At 37.4% G+C, this 15,304-nt stretch overlaps 1 protein-coding gene across 2 annotated transcripts in view; it reads left to right on the top strand.

Moving 5' to 3' along the window:
- negr1 (neuronal growth regulator 1) overlaps positions 1-15,304 on the top strand; it is a 187,715-nt gene that overhangs the window by 95,864 nt on the left and 76,547 nt on the right. For both annotated transcript variants that reach the window (XM_087783591.1, XM_087783592.1), the window contains exon 4: positions 3,882-4,013. In XM_087783591.1, the coding sequence (XP_087639717.1) occupies positions 3,882-4,013 (132 nt within the window). The remainder of the gene's footprint in view (positions 1-3,881; positions 4,014-15,304) is intronic.

The following is a 15,304-nucleotide window of genomic DNA, read 5'->3' as shown; positions in this document are numbered from 1 at the left end:
ATCTTGAAACTTTTCTTTTATCTCCATGCGTTACAAACTTTTTCTTGTCTCGTAACATGAGGCGAGTGAAGTGAAATGGGCTCATTAAAATCCTATGTCTATTGAATTATTAAGCAACTCTTATTATTGAATCCTACGGTGGTAGCATCCTCAGACCTGGTTAAGATTCAAGAGCTAAGATTAGTCGTGCGTTCTCCAGCTGCTTCTGGAAGATAAAGATTTGGTTATGATGGGAAACTTCGTGGAGCTTTCTCCGAAAGTGTAGGAAAATAAGGTTGAATGGAAAAAAAAAAGCAGAAACAGTAATGGCTGGTAAGTAAAGTTTGGTGAAGGCAAAATAGAATTACAACTTGTTTAACTTAATTTTCATGATATAAGGTTTTCTGTTTGGTGTTCATTGTTGTGTAGTTTGTAGTTAAGTAGATCGATACTGCACTTTTTTATTTAAATCAAAGCTTTAACTTATACTTATTAACTTTAATTATATAATATAATATTATTATTATGTTTACCCACACTTTCCATTTGTTCATCATAGTACATTAGATCCACAACTTTATCTAAAAACAAACACAAAAAAAACAGAAGAAAATTACTTACATTATGTGTCACTGGTTAAACAAATCCATCGAAACATTTTTTGAAGGAAAATATTTTACAAAAAATAACTCAAAGGTAATCATTTGAAAGATAATTTTTGGGGACATTTTTCAGAATAACTAGTTATCTTAAACAAAGCTTCTGTTTTTGCAATTCATTAAAAATCTCTCTATTATTACACAAGAAGACTGATACAGATTCATGCTGGATTTATTAAACACTGGTGAGAGTTGTCTTTCACTGTTCTTAAACTTCCTCGTCTGATGCATGACCAACATGATTTTAAAGTTATTTAGTAAAGTTTTTTCCATTGTTATTACTCCAACTAAACTAAGTTTCTGTATTTTGTGTATTATTTTAACTGACTGCTGTGAATTAATTTGGATTCAGCGGAGAGTTGACTCCCTATGGAGTTCCCTGACGTCACACAGCAGTTTAAGCCGTTATTTAACCAGAGTTAAACACAAAATCACTTTTAATTAATTTGAGGCAGAAACCGATGATGAAGACGACTAAACCATGACTCCACCCTCAGTCGATAACTCATGGTGACCTCTTTTTGCCAGAGCAAGATCATCACCTTTTTTTTTTTATAAAAAAAAACTTTTACCATTTTTGCCAGAAAACGTTACAACCTTAGTTGTAGTGTATGTTGTTCATTCTCTAATGTGCAAGTGAAGGCACTTAAACTGTATCTTTCTTTCTTGACAAATGTTGGATATTTATTTGTATTTATTTTATGTTGTGTTTGAGCTATACAGTAGTGATGTGCTAAGGAAGCTTCATGAAACTGAATCATGTCGTTTAGAGGCCAGTAGGTGGCGCCATCAGTTAAAAAAAAAGTTGTGATGTTAAGGCGTGTGTGGTTTACCGGTTCATACATATGATATGATATGAATTTTTTTTATACCACTATACCAGTTAGTAGCCCAAACAACATCCGGAACGTTTGCACACCAACAACACAAGTTTTGGACCTAGGATGGCTAACAAAACGGCGAAAGCTCTCAAAGCGAAGCAAACGTTGTTGCCTCAGAGGACCTAATACAATAAAAGGAGCCACAGCCTTGGTGTGAAAGTTTTTCGGTTTAAAAAGTTTGGACCCGAACCAAACCACTATCTTTTACAAATGCCAAGAGTGGTAGCCTGGGCGATGACAACACTAGCATTAGCTTCACCACCTTAGCCGGAAAAAAACAGCCTTAAAGTACCAGGAGTTCTAAATCTTTGTCTGAGTCATCACTTCAAGACGCTAAAGGGACTTCTTATGAGAAATAAAGCAAGCCGTGGGTCGAGATAAAAAATTCCGTAGATGATAATGATGGTTAACTGCACTCATCATGCAAACTATGTACAATAAAATATTTGACTGCAACCATTATCATTCTCATCTTTACTTTACTACTGCCACCATATTGGCAACCTTCATTTGAAGGGCTCATGCTTTGACTTGTGTCTGGACATAAAAAACACAGTCTTTATGACAGTAATTTGGTTATTTTAATTGGGTTATTTAAGGCCAATAAACTGCAGTAATTGATTTCTTATTAGAAGAAAATATGTGTAAGAACTCTTGCATGAAAAAAATACCGTAAAACCGATATGAAAACTTTGTCATACCGTCCAGCCCTATGTTTCATTAAAACCGTTGTTCAGGGCAAATACTTTTTCTGTAAGTTTGCTAAAGAAAAACTCTATAACGAAGCTGAGAAAGCGTCGCTCGCGGCTGAGTACTTAAAAAAACTACACTTTCACAGGATCAGTTCAATTCCCAGAGCAGGAAACTCCACTTATATCTCAAATCATAAAGATTGTTTTATCGATTGGTTGGCTGTGTTTTTGACCTGGAGTTTGAAGTGAGCTCCTTGGGGGATGCATACGCTCTCACTTATTTTCATTTAATCATCCGCAATTTTTACATTTGCTGATCGAATGAAAATGTAATAGTTATATTTTAATCCTTAGAAAAGATCCTGAAAGTGAGAAGAGGATTCATGAAGTCAGAGTCATTCCATTTGCTTGAGACGGTCATCACACTTGTGAAAATGGCCGCACATTCCTCTTATTAACCTCAACCTCCGTCTTCGCTGGTGTCGACCGACGGGATGGTCTTCGGTTTGAATCCAGCGGTGAAACGAATTGATGAGCTGATGGCTTATTTCATTACCCAGTTGTTAAGGTGGTTCAACTGGATCTGGCATCGGTAGCTGCCAATTCAGTGAGTCACGATCATTTCCCTGGCGTTCTCCTCGATATGAGCGTAAGCCTGAATGTAATTCTTTCGGCTCACTCGTCTGGTCTTCTGTCTCCCAGGCTTTTATTAAAGGCTTTGAATCAATAAAATGTCTTACAGTCTTATTTAAAAAGAACATTAAGCCAGGTATGACTGGGGTGTCAACGTTTACAATGTTTTCTACGCACAAAGTCGAGGCTTGTAACCGTCGTGTAAAGGGTGACACGCAGTTGCGCCATATAACCACTAGAGCAGGGGTCATCAACTTTTTAGGAAGCTACTACAAGGGCACCATGTGACTCTAAGGGCTACCATAGATTTGGTACACATAATTCTATAATAACCTAATATATATTATTATAACTGGTAAATGGATGGATGGATGGATATTTTTGAACCCCTTTAGTGCCCATTGGCACCACATTCAAACCCTTCATAATCCCATTACACCAAAGCCCTTCAAGTAGTTATCTAGTAGTTTGACACAAATGTGTTAGACTTGTAGACCCACTAATATAGGTAAATTCGAGCCAATACATCATTGACCCCATTTTTCTGATACAAAATCTTTTGCTTTTCTCAAAAATCAACCTCACAAGTCTATTGTAGTAATCATAGTGATGTTTTCTGACCCTCGCCCCATTGTACATGGTACACCCTGCTCTAAAATCTGTTAAAAATGCTGTTAAACTACGGAAGATATACTGGGAGTCATAGTAGTATTACTTTATTTAGTTATTCAAGAACATTTTAAACCCTGTTAAACTATAATAAACACTTTTCTATGAATACAATTGTTGTACTTGTCTTCATGAAACACTGTCATCATTTTCAGAGTCCACTAGATGGCGGTCACTGCACTATTTCCCTTTGTTTTCAACAACTGTTCTAATGAAAAATCATTTTTAAACTGGTGGCGCCACCTACTGACCTCTAAACATCATGACACTGCTTCATGAAGCTTCATCACTAGTCGACACTCTCTTCTCTACACAAGCCTTCTCTGTACACACCACTTAAGTTTGTGTGTCTTTTGTGTTGTTTGCAGCGAGGAAGCACGACAGCGGGGAATCTCTAAACATCACCGCCATCACGAGGGACCAGGCTGGCGACTACGAGTGCAGCGCTCTCAACGACATCTCTTCTCCCGACACTAAAACGGTTAAAGTCACAGTCAACTGTAAGTAAACCTGAAGCTTCTTCTTCTTCTTCTTCGCTTCCCTTTGTTTCCACGACTCCTTCCCCGCTCATCCTGGAAGTCATTAGCGATGACGTAACGTCTTCTTTGGTCGGGAAATGGTGCGGAACTTGAATATTTCACGTGAGAATTCTTTTTTTTTGTTAATCCACGCCAGTGATTAATTCGCACCGAAGAAATGTCCGACTGTTCGAAGCTTGAGACTGTTCTGCAGGTAATGAGCCTTTCAAATATTTGAGGGGACAGTAATGAGTACCTGGAGTATTTGTGAATGATGGGGTTCTATAGGAGCTTTGAATATTTCAGGCAGCTTCATCTTTACTATGCATGGCATTTTTGGATAAGATTAGATTCATTTCGTCTCGTAGGAATACTTGTCTTAATAAATACATTTGTCTTCTCTCAGCAAATTCTATAAAACAACTCATACACTTAAATTAAATTTGATTACATTTTTTCTTCATGCTGTTTTTGTTTTAAATGATTAAAGTTTGCCCAAAATTGAGTTATACTTTTTTGTAATATAATTATAGTTTGTTTCTGGGTATTTTTCAATTATTGAAATGTTAAAATTGTTTTATTATACGCTTATTTCAAGTGTAATCACATATTCAACATCTGGCATCAATCAAAGTATTTGAATATCAAAAATAAAAAAAGGTAACTCTAAAATTACACATTTAACCAACTGATATGATGAGCCGATGATTGGAATTTTGCATATTTACAAAAACAAACTTTAACCCATAAACTTTTATTTATCTGTTTGTTTTCTGCTAGTTGACGGTGAAAGCTAAAAAGAATACTTTTTTAAACCGGAATAAATCACTTTTGAATCAAAAGTAGTTGCTTCTTTAATGAGTAGACCTTTGAATGCCACATTTGAAAGGTTTTGGAATGTGAATATTAAGTAAAGGGTAAAAGGTATTTTTGGTTAAGAAAGAACTAAGTTTGATTTGAAATATATCTTTTAATGAAAATTAGATAGTTTTCCCGTCAGAATTTTAAATATTTCCACTAAATATGGGTTTTAGAAAACATCGATATGGCGATACGTATATATATATATATATGTATATATATATACATATATATATATATAATATATTTTTTCTACAGCACTGTAAATAAAATCAATAATATGTGTTTAATATAAGATAATCCTATCTTTTCAATTTACAATGATCATGTGAATATTCTCACAACGTTCATTTTTTGTGTTCATGTTTTGTAACTTCCGGACGCTTGATGGCAGCAGTTATGACGTTCTCTGCACAATGAAATACTGCAAGATCCTGGTGATGACTGAGGACTAGAGGATGCAGTAGACTGCAGAAGCTTTTTAAGCTTTTTAATCCCTACTTGTAAACCATATTTTTTTTGTGTTGCCATTGTTTTTATAGTTCATATTTCAATAACATGTGTGAAATAATACCTTTTACAATGACTATGCAGATATGCACACATTTGTTCATTGTTCTACTGTAATTACACTTCCATCACCTAGATAGCAGCTATAATAAAATCCCTGCGATTACTGAGTACGAGAGGATACAGTGACTCCAGAAGCTCTTAAAGCTGATGTTTGGACATATTTTGGTTTAAAACAAATGAAAGCAGTTACGACTTTGTCAGAAGTCATGAGGTCTGTTAACGGCAGAGAGAAGTACTCGGGCAATACTACATATATATCATCGTTCCTACAGTATCGCTATATATTGCAATATATTGTATCATTGACCTTTAATTGTGCTAGATTCTTGCCCTACTCAAAATTGTACATCATCAGAAATATAATGACCAATGATTTCATGTAAAACATACACAAGATTAAATGATACAAAATGTTTTTTGAAGCTCTCCAAATCCTTAAAAAATACTTTTACACAACTTAATGTGTATAATACGTGAAATAATATTTTTTATTCACACAGTTTGCTCATTGTTCTACTGCAATTACGCTTCCAGCACCTTGATAGCAGCAGTCATTACGTCCTCCGCATCTAAAATACCATTAAAATCCCAGCCATGACTGAGGACGAGAGGATACAGTCAACTCCAGAAGCTCTTAAAGCTGATCTTTGGACATATTTTGGTTTCAAAACAAATGAAAGCAGTTACGACTTTGTCAAGAGTCATGTGGTCTGTAAACGGCAGAGAAAAGTACTCGGGCAATACTACATAAATATCATTGTTCCTACAGAATCACAATATATTGCAATATATTGTATCATTGACCTTTTATCGTGCTAGATTCTTGCCCTAGTCGAAATTGTATATAATCAGAAATATAATCACCAATGATTTCAATAAAACATACGCAAGATTAAATGATCCAAAATGTTTTTTGAAGCTCTTCAAATCCTCAAGAAATACTTTTACACAACTTAAACATGCAATTAATCTTCATCCTTCTAAACTTTTACTGCTGTCTTATGAAACTTCAAAGCTGTGATAACGTCTTAAGCAAGGAAGTCTGATGTCTTTTGTTTCCTGTCTAACGTCTGGTGCTAATGAAGTCAGGCGGGATGAAAATTAATAGACCAGTTACTTCCAGAACAACAGCGAGGAAGAGACTCGAGGCATGAGCAGTTCTTAGACGACGGTGTCAAGAGGCTGCACAACAAAGATCCACGATGATTGATAACGTTTGTCAGCGACTCTTGACACATTTTGTGGGTTGAATGGATTAAATACGAGGTCTCTTCCCTGCCCTCGACCAGGACTCGCTGTGCACCGGAGCAGCACTTTCGGTGGAAGTGTGCTGTAGCCTGTCATGTGTTAAGTCAGTATTTACCCGCTGCCCAGAGTTATCAGCTGCTGACAGATCAACAGGAGTGTTCCCTCCACTGAGCAGTCGCCCTCTCGCTGTTATTGATCTGAACCGCAGAATCCCAAATACACTTTGTTGTTCCCTTTATTGGTTCTGAGCGCCTCATAATAAAACCTATGGAAGGAAATAAAAGTCGATAAACAGGCTTGGCTGCTCCACTACGAGAGTGCAGTCACACCGCCCTCTTATTTGACCGTTATTTATCACCGAAGGGTTTTATTTTCACCATTTTAATTCCTTAAGAAATCTAATGGAATGAGAGCGAGTGAAAATAATTTTGGATTCGTGAAGTATTTTCAAACTGAACCCCATAGTGTGCGAGTGTCGGCCTGATCCCTGCAAAAATATCTAGGCGGTAAAACAAAAGGGGGAGAACCTTTGCCCCAAGTAGCTGGGATAGGCTTCCAGTTCCCTGCTGCTCAAAACTCTGTCAAAAATGTTGGTAAAAGTCAAAGTAGCACCGCGAGTCACCCTAGTATTACTCCTGGAGGATCCATAGTAATACTATGAAGCCCAATTATATTTATTTAATATTTAAGGAAGATTTTAAACCCTGTTAAAGTACCATAAACACTTTTAATAACTACAATACAATTGTTTGTTCCTAATCTTTGTTGCTTTCAATAAAGTTGTTTGACTTTATTGACACCATTCACGCATCAAAGTAAATTAATGTAAAGGAACTAAAGGAAAGATCTAGATTTTTGCCGTTGATTTTGTGAAAATGTATAGTGTCTGAATCTTATCAGTAATCTTACATTAGAGGATTAATCAAGGCTTTGGTCGTGTTCATTGTTTGTTCATAAGACTGTTATTAAAAACATTTGGATAATTATCTGCTTAATCTTGTCTTTGACTGACAGTTCTAATTATTCTCGTAATGAAATGAAGACATTGGTTTGAATAAAGAGTTGACTTGTGGTTTGATGAGTCTGTATTTAAAAAGAAAAAAAGCTTGTGACGCAGACACCTCATAACCTCCTTCTTGAAAGATAGAAAATGTATTAAAAAAAAGTATCTGAACCCTCAACAACCCTCACTACGAACTTCCTTTACTAAAACTTCATAAAACTTTATATGAATGAGACGATACTGTTTTATAATATGATGAGAACCTTTAGGTTACTGGGGCTTGTGTGATTCGAAACTAAAACCTTATTTCACCTTTTTACTGAACAGCATCTGTCGGATGACATGGATCAGAAACCACAGGAAAGAGTCAAATAAATCTTTAAAAAAGCAATTTACCATTTACCATTCAGACACTACATAGTTGATGGTTTTGATGTATTATTTACACACTTATAAGACACTATTTCATCTCTGCCCATCAACACTCTTTGATTGTATACTTTTTTAATTTCTTTCTTTTTTTTATGCTTCTAAATATTTTTTAAAAAGTGTTACCATCACCACTTTATTTTATTTTATGTATCCAGGGTAGTCTCATTGAGATTCATAAAAACAATTACAAGTTCAATATTAAGTGCAGTAGTACAACAACAAAAAATTACTGACTCAAAACATTCACAATTTCCGATGGAGTCCGACATCAAACTTGAGACAAAAGCCTTAAATTTGTTTACAGTAACCAGATCATTCTGCAGATCATTCCATGAAGACGGCGAAGGAAACTTGAAAAGCTTGTCTTACCCAGATCGAGCTAAAGGAACAGTCATAGGCACCGTATCCTGAGACCTTAACGCATGGGGGACACATTTTCAAGACAATGACTAATAACAATGGAGTTCACCTAAAATCGCTTGTAGATAAAAACATACCATTCATTCATTCATTCATTTTCAACCACTTTATCCCTTATGGGGGTCTCGGGGAGACGGGAGTCTATCCCAGTATCATTGGGCGAGAGACAGGGGACGCAAACAAAGACAGATTCAAACACCATTCAAACATGCTCTCACACCTACGGTCAATTTCCCAAAGTTCTCAATGAACCTCTGTATGTTTTTGGACTGTGGGAGGAAACCGGAGTGCCCGGAGTAAACCCAGGCAACACGTGGAGAACATAGGGACTCCACACAGAAAGGTTGGATTGGCCTGGAAGCGAACCAGCAACCTTCATGCTGTGAGGTCAGTCATAATAAAACGAGAAGGCCAGTTTACTCTTGAGTACAGTGTACTGTAATTTATGTATTGAAGTTGTGTACTTCAAGTAGGCTCATTTTCTTAACCGTGGTATCGAAAAGTATCAAAGTATCAAAGAAGTTTACCAGTATTGAAATGGACTATGGTGTCGTGACAACCCTGGCAGAAATACATATGGTCTTGGCCAAGTACTGATTGTATCCTTTTGCTCAATTTTACTTCAGAATACATATCTAACACAGTACATAACTGCTCACTTGACTAAGAACCTGAACTCGAGTCAACCATTAGATCCAGTGATATGCTGGGCAGCCGGCAGGGGGGCGTGAGCCAGCTGGTCTTCACCCTCCGCTGCCCCCTCAGCACCGCGGTGCAAAAATCTTCACCCATTGAGAAGAATTCTGAACGTGTTCCAATCTGCCGTGTCGTTGATGATTCCGGTTTCACACATCGTGCTATGTTCACGGAGCGCCCCGAAGCACGGGAGCCGTAATGAGGGTCTGGAACGCCAGTACGCCATTGATGAAGATAAAGACGTTAGCTCGCATTGAGGCGTCGAACAAGAGGCGCTAATTAGCAACGAAAACCCTGCTGCAAATATTACACTGTTCCGACACATGTGCTTGTCAACATGTTTGTCGCAACTGGTGTCCTCGGTTGGAGCTAAAATACCCTCGATGAGCTGTAGTTACTTTTTGTGTTTTTATCAAGTAACAAGTGTTATCAATTAATGCAGGAAATTATTATAAGAAATCACTTTAAAGCAAGAAAACCTAAATTAAATTGGGTAAGATTTTACAAGATTAAGTGTCTTTCCAGACAGAATGGTTGTAGAAAGTTGCCCAAAAGTGCTTTGTTATGTTTGCAGAAATGAGTCAGTTGACAATTTAAAAAAAACGATTGTTTAAATCTTAAAATTCTAAAAGGATTTCGCAGTTTAAAGGTGTAAATCCAAACCGTACTCTTGAGCCTAAAAAATTGTGAGGTTCATCCTTGTGAGGGTCAAGAATGCCCCCAAAAAAATGTGTTTGTGGAATCCTTTGTATTGTCCCTGGGTCAAGGTGACCTGGAGGCCCGGAAAACAAATGCGATGGAGGTATCCCTTGTGTGTCTCTGGGTCAAGGTGACCCGGAGACCCGGAAAACAAATGTGATTGTGGTATCCCTCGTGTTGTCTCTGGGTCAAGGTGACCCGGAGGCCCGGAAAACAAATGTGATTGTGGTATCCCTTGTGTTGTCTCTGGGTCAAGGTGACCCGGAGGCCCGGAAAACAAATGTGATTGTGGTATCCCTTCTGTTGTCTCTGGGTCAAGTTGACCCAGAGGCCCGGAAAACAAACCTAAGTAAGTCATTTGTATTTATTTAGCGCTTTTCCAACATTGTATCCCTTGTGTTGTCTCTGGGTCAAGGTGAATGACCTTTGTTTTCATGACCCTGACACAACACAATGGTAAAGGATGGTTGAAAGTGAACGTGGAATCTGTTTATATTTTCAAACAAAAACAAATATATATAGAGAAAAACAAATAACAAACAAGGTTAAAAGTCATTTTTTGTAAACGTGTCCATTCAATGTCCATTTTATGTGATTTGTTCTGATACAGTTGGTGCCAAAACACTTAATGAGCGTTTCTTTGCAAATCACTTTACTCTAATTCAAGAATAGAGAACTGGATTCAACAAAATTGTGTAAAAAAATAATACAAAAATGTCCACGTGGTAACTTTTAATTACTTAAATAATCCAACTGCAACGTACGTCCGTCCAACATCATCCCTTTGACAATGTTTTTGATAAATTTTCGCAGTGGAAAGTCTTCTTTCTATCTTTAAGTAAGGGTGTTATCACAGTAGGAGCTCCTAAAGTCTGTTAGGCTCAGAAATCTGTGTGAACACAAGAGAAAAAACACCGTTGAGAAGCTGAACTTGGCCCCGGGGCCGGTCAAAGCAGGGGATGGGAATCCTGCCGCGAGAAGTGCCTCGAGACAAAAACCTGCACCAGGCAGAGGAAATGACGTAACTGTGGAATCAGTATCGAGTATTGATGGTCAGTTGTTGAACAGGATTCAGAGCAGCGGAAGTCACCATCGATCCATTTGTCTAACTAAAGACATCCTGGATCACTGGAGCAGTTGATTCAACGATTCCTGCGCCGCCAACATAGTGGAACGTTAGGCTTGTTTTTCCAATGTTGCTGTTGATGTTTTTATCTTCATGTCGGAAAGACTCAATTTGTCGTTTTTAGTGCCGCAAAATACAAGTAAATAATGGAGGAAGACGCCGTTTTCTGATGTTTTCTTTGTATTGTTAAAGTGATTTGATGTGTGACAAATGTGTGGCTGACAGCAGGAATACAAGCTTGATGCACAAAACGACGAGATCCTCGAACTGTAGATCAGGAAAATCACTTTCACTGTTTAGTTGACAAGTTCTAAGGTAAGTACTTGTCAACTAAATTGAAGTTTAATCTAGACTAAGGGGAGCTACTCTCGATTAAACTAGTAAGTAAGTAAGTAAGTAAGTAAGTCATTTGTATTTATATAGCGCTTTTCTAGACCAGGGTCACAAAGCGCTTAAACAACCACAAAAATACTCAACAAATATATACCTAAAAGGTCAAGATAACACAGAGAAAAACACACGGTCACAGAACGTTTATTTAATTTCATAAAAACTAATAAATGACGAGGTACATTCTTGCTTTTGAGAACTGACAACATAGAAGATGGGCAACAAGAAGATGGTAGAAGCCAAATCTACACAGAAAGTGCTGCGTGACTGAATGAAGCCTAATTTAGGGATGTACTGATCTCATTCTGTCATCGCTTCACGGTCCAAAAGGATCTATAAAAGTTGAATCGGATTAGGGTAAATAAAGTGTATATATACCGCATAAAATATTCACATTGTTTATAGTAGATTATAAATCAGTCTTCGTTTTTGCAGGTTTTAGGAATAACAAAGTTTATAGTTTCCTCCCACAGTCCAAAAACATTTTGTTTGATTTGATTTTGTTTGATTTAGAACTTGGGGAAATTGTCTATAGGTATGAGTGTGTGTGTGAATGGTTGTCTGTCTTTGCGTGCCCTGCGACAGACTGGCGTCCTGTCCAGGGTGTCCCCTACCTCTCGCCTGAAGAAACGGGGAAAAGCTGCAGCCCCCCTAAAACCCTTATAGTGGAACTAGCGGCACAACAAAATGAATACATTTAGTTCAAAATGCTGGTTAACTTTAGTAAATACCAGCTTTCTGTTTTTGGTTTTGGATTCAAACCAACCGTGTTAAGAACATGATTATTTTAATACTGGTATCAGATCGATATCAGTGAATTGCTAGGATCTGTTTTTACTTTCTCCACTTTAGTCTTACTTCAACTGTTAAGTGTCTTGAGATAACTTTGTTATGATAAGACACCTTAGATAAAATTGAATTGAATTGAAATTTAATTGAATGTTATCCTGAATATACTGAATATTAACACTCGACAGACTGACGATGATGAAAGTAACAAGTCTTTTATTTATTTTTTTTGTACATTGAGAAACACAGAGGATTTTGGTATCAGTTAGTATTGGTTTCGGCGATATAAAAGTCAGATCTGCGCATCCCTAGACTAACTAAGATAAACTATTATTTTCAAGTTCAACATATGTTTGTGTCCGAACATTGTTTACAGTCTTAAATATAAACTTTAATTCTTTCTGTTTGACTAATGAAAAGTGTGACTTGTTTAAAACAAAAAAAACTTCACGGTGATGCTCAGTTAATGAACCATTCAAAACCTCCAATATATCCCGAGTTAAGTGACTGATGGTGACATTTCACGGGTTAACCGTCTAATTAAACACACGGCCAAATAACTTCAAAAACAATTCCCCTTGTCTCCGCTAAGAGCACAGATGACCTCTCGGCTAATTGCAGATTAAAGTTACCAATTAAAACGAGCTAACCAGGGTAATGAAAACAGAAATAAGCCTCGGCGTGGAGCGCTCGCTTCTCGCCGCTCGGCGCCGCGCCTGCCGTTTTTTGATATGATGGATTAGAACGGCTTTAGCGAGCGCGTGGCTATTTCCACGGTCACATTTAATAACCCCTGCTAAAAAAATTTCTCCCAGGTTCACATGACACCGATCAGATATTGCTAATTAAATTACTGGCCCCAGCTCGTGCCACTTGTCGCCGTGCGTCCGATGATGAATGAACGTGGACCGAATGCTTTTTTTTTTTTTATCAGCGTCCGTGGCAGTCGTCCAGCGGGTCACGGTGGAAACCATATTGGCGGAGTCGCCGCGCTCGACAAAGGGATATTTCATGAGTGATTTTTTTTACCTGACTTGATCTATGACCTACTTTTTTTTTTACAGATTTCCATATTCACTGCAGGGCGGAAGCTCTCGACGCACAGTGTGATTCAAAAGGATAAATATCAAATCCGTGCGACTGAGCTTTGGCGGGATGAAGGCGGGTAAAGCCACTGTGGAAAACCTCTGTCAGAGATGAAAAAGCCGGGCTTGTGATTAATTAATCAAGCCGACTTGAAGGCTCGGAGATAAAACAACAACAGACGCAACACGGTTACTCGTTAAACCTCCCCAAAAAATATCAAAAATATCAAAGCTTTACAACTTTTCTTTCTGGTTCTTAAACTGCCGTTTCATCAAGTGTTTGTCGTTTCTCGCACCTTTCGGAACGAGTGGCTCTTCAAAGTTGAAGTGCTCATCGAGTTTGACACGCGATCCGTCAGTTTGTCTGAAACATTTTTTTTCTGACAGCTCATATCCTCCGAGGCTTCCCGGGTTTTTTTCTCATGTGCTATTTTGGATGATTTGACTGACACCAAGTTCAACACTCGTCTGCTTTCATTATTTTATCGGACCAGCCGCAGACGCGTCACTGTTGCATCTGAACCGTCCACGACGAGCCGTTATGAATCGTCGTAGAACCGGAGCGAACGTATTCAATCGTGAGCGTCATTTGCACCTTTGTGACGATAAGTGGGCGGAGCAGAATCAACTCACTCCATTATCCAAATACCTTTTCTTCCATTTATGGCTTTGGCCACAAAGTAGTTGCCACTCAAAAATAATGGGCTATTTCATAAGCTTTAAAAAAAAAAATGGTGCCGTAAAGAATAGCCTGTATTTAAAAGTATCAAATCCTATCATTTAAGTGTTTTAACTTCAATCTCACCTTTTCACTTGAACTTTTTTTGGACTGAAATCATACATTCATATATTTGAAGTGAGAAAAAAGTTCCTTTTTGTTCCTGCCCCTGTTTGAAACTTTTTTTGTTCACTTTAAAAAAAACGAATTCATAGTTAATTGATGTTCTTTTTCTTCTTGATAATGTATTTATAAAGCGGGTTTTTTTGCTAATCGACCAGGAATGATCTGAAAAAAAGTGTATCGTGTTGTATTTTACGTTTTATAACTGAACAAATTTGACTGATTTTGAATACACTAACGTAGAATTTAGCGCTATCAGAGTGTTTTTTTGCCTGTTACAACTGTACGAGGTTTTAAGTTGTGTTATTTCAGCGTCCAGTTGACCTGAAGACAAGAAAACAAATGTGTTTGTGGTAGGGAATTATCGATTAATTCATTATCTTACTGATCGATGATTGATCAATTGATGAGCGGCAATTTTTCTGAGAAGCTGAATTTCCTTCTGAATAGTTTCTATCTACTGTATACGTTACATAAAATGCTATATTATAAGTGATGGTAAAAAGCAAATCATGTTCCATAATCAAAGATTTATTCATCTGCAAAATTGGAAACATTAATTAATGGCAGCATAAAATAATTAATTCCTGAACACAAGAATACAATATTATTAAGGCTACTTTAACTTAAAATACATTCTCTCTTAGCAGCAAATAAAGGAAATACAGAATTCAAATCAGGCGTCACGTGTGGAGTATTAGAAACATTTATAACCCCTCTTAGACTGGGAAATGTGCAAATATCACCATTACATTAAAAAACTAAAAATATAGGCTGCCTGTTCGTATAACAAAAACACCCATAGTGCTCCTCAATACCCTTCGTCCCAACGCTGTAGTGATTGTAGGCTAAAAACCATTCGCTGCTTGTAGCAGGGCTGGATGTGACGTATTTAGGCGGTAGTTTTACAAAGTCGTGGAGTTGTAGTCTCTTAAAATACTGTCACATATCGTGAATTTGGCGTCTTTGTCATCATTTATTAACTTAAAGTGAGTCCAAACTGCGCTCCGTTTTACCATCTTCATCCGGTGTCCCTTGTGTTCCTATGTCAAGTACGTCTGGCGAAATTGTGAGGAATTACGGGTTTGAAATTGGAAAACACAGTCAATT

Source organism: Callionymus lyra, chromosome 2, assembly GCF_982586985.1.
Source record: "Callionymus lyra chromosome 2, fCalLyr1.hap1.1, whole genome shotgun sequence".
NCBI lineage: Eukaryota > Metazoa > Chordata > Actinopteri > Syngnathiformes > Callionymidae > Callionymus > Callionymus lyra.
This window is presented reverse-complemented; position numbering and strand designations above follow the sequence as displayed.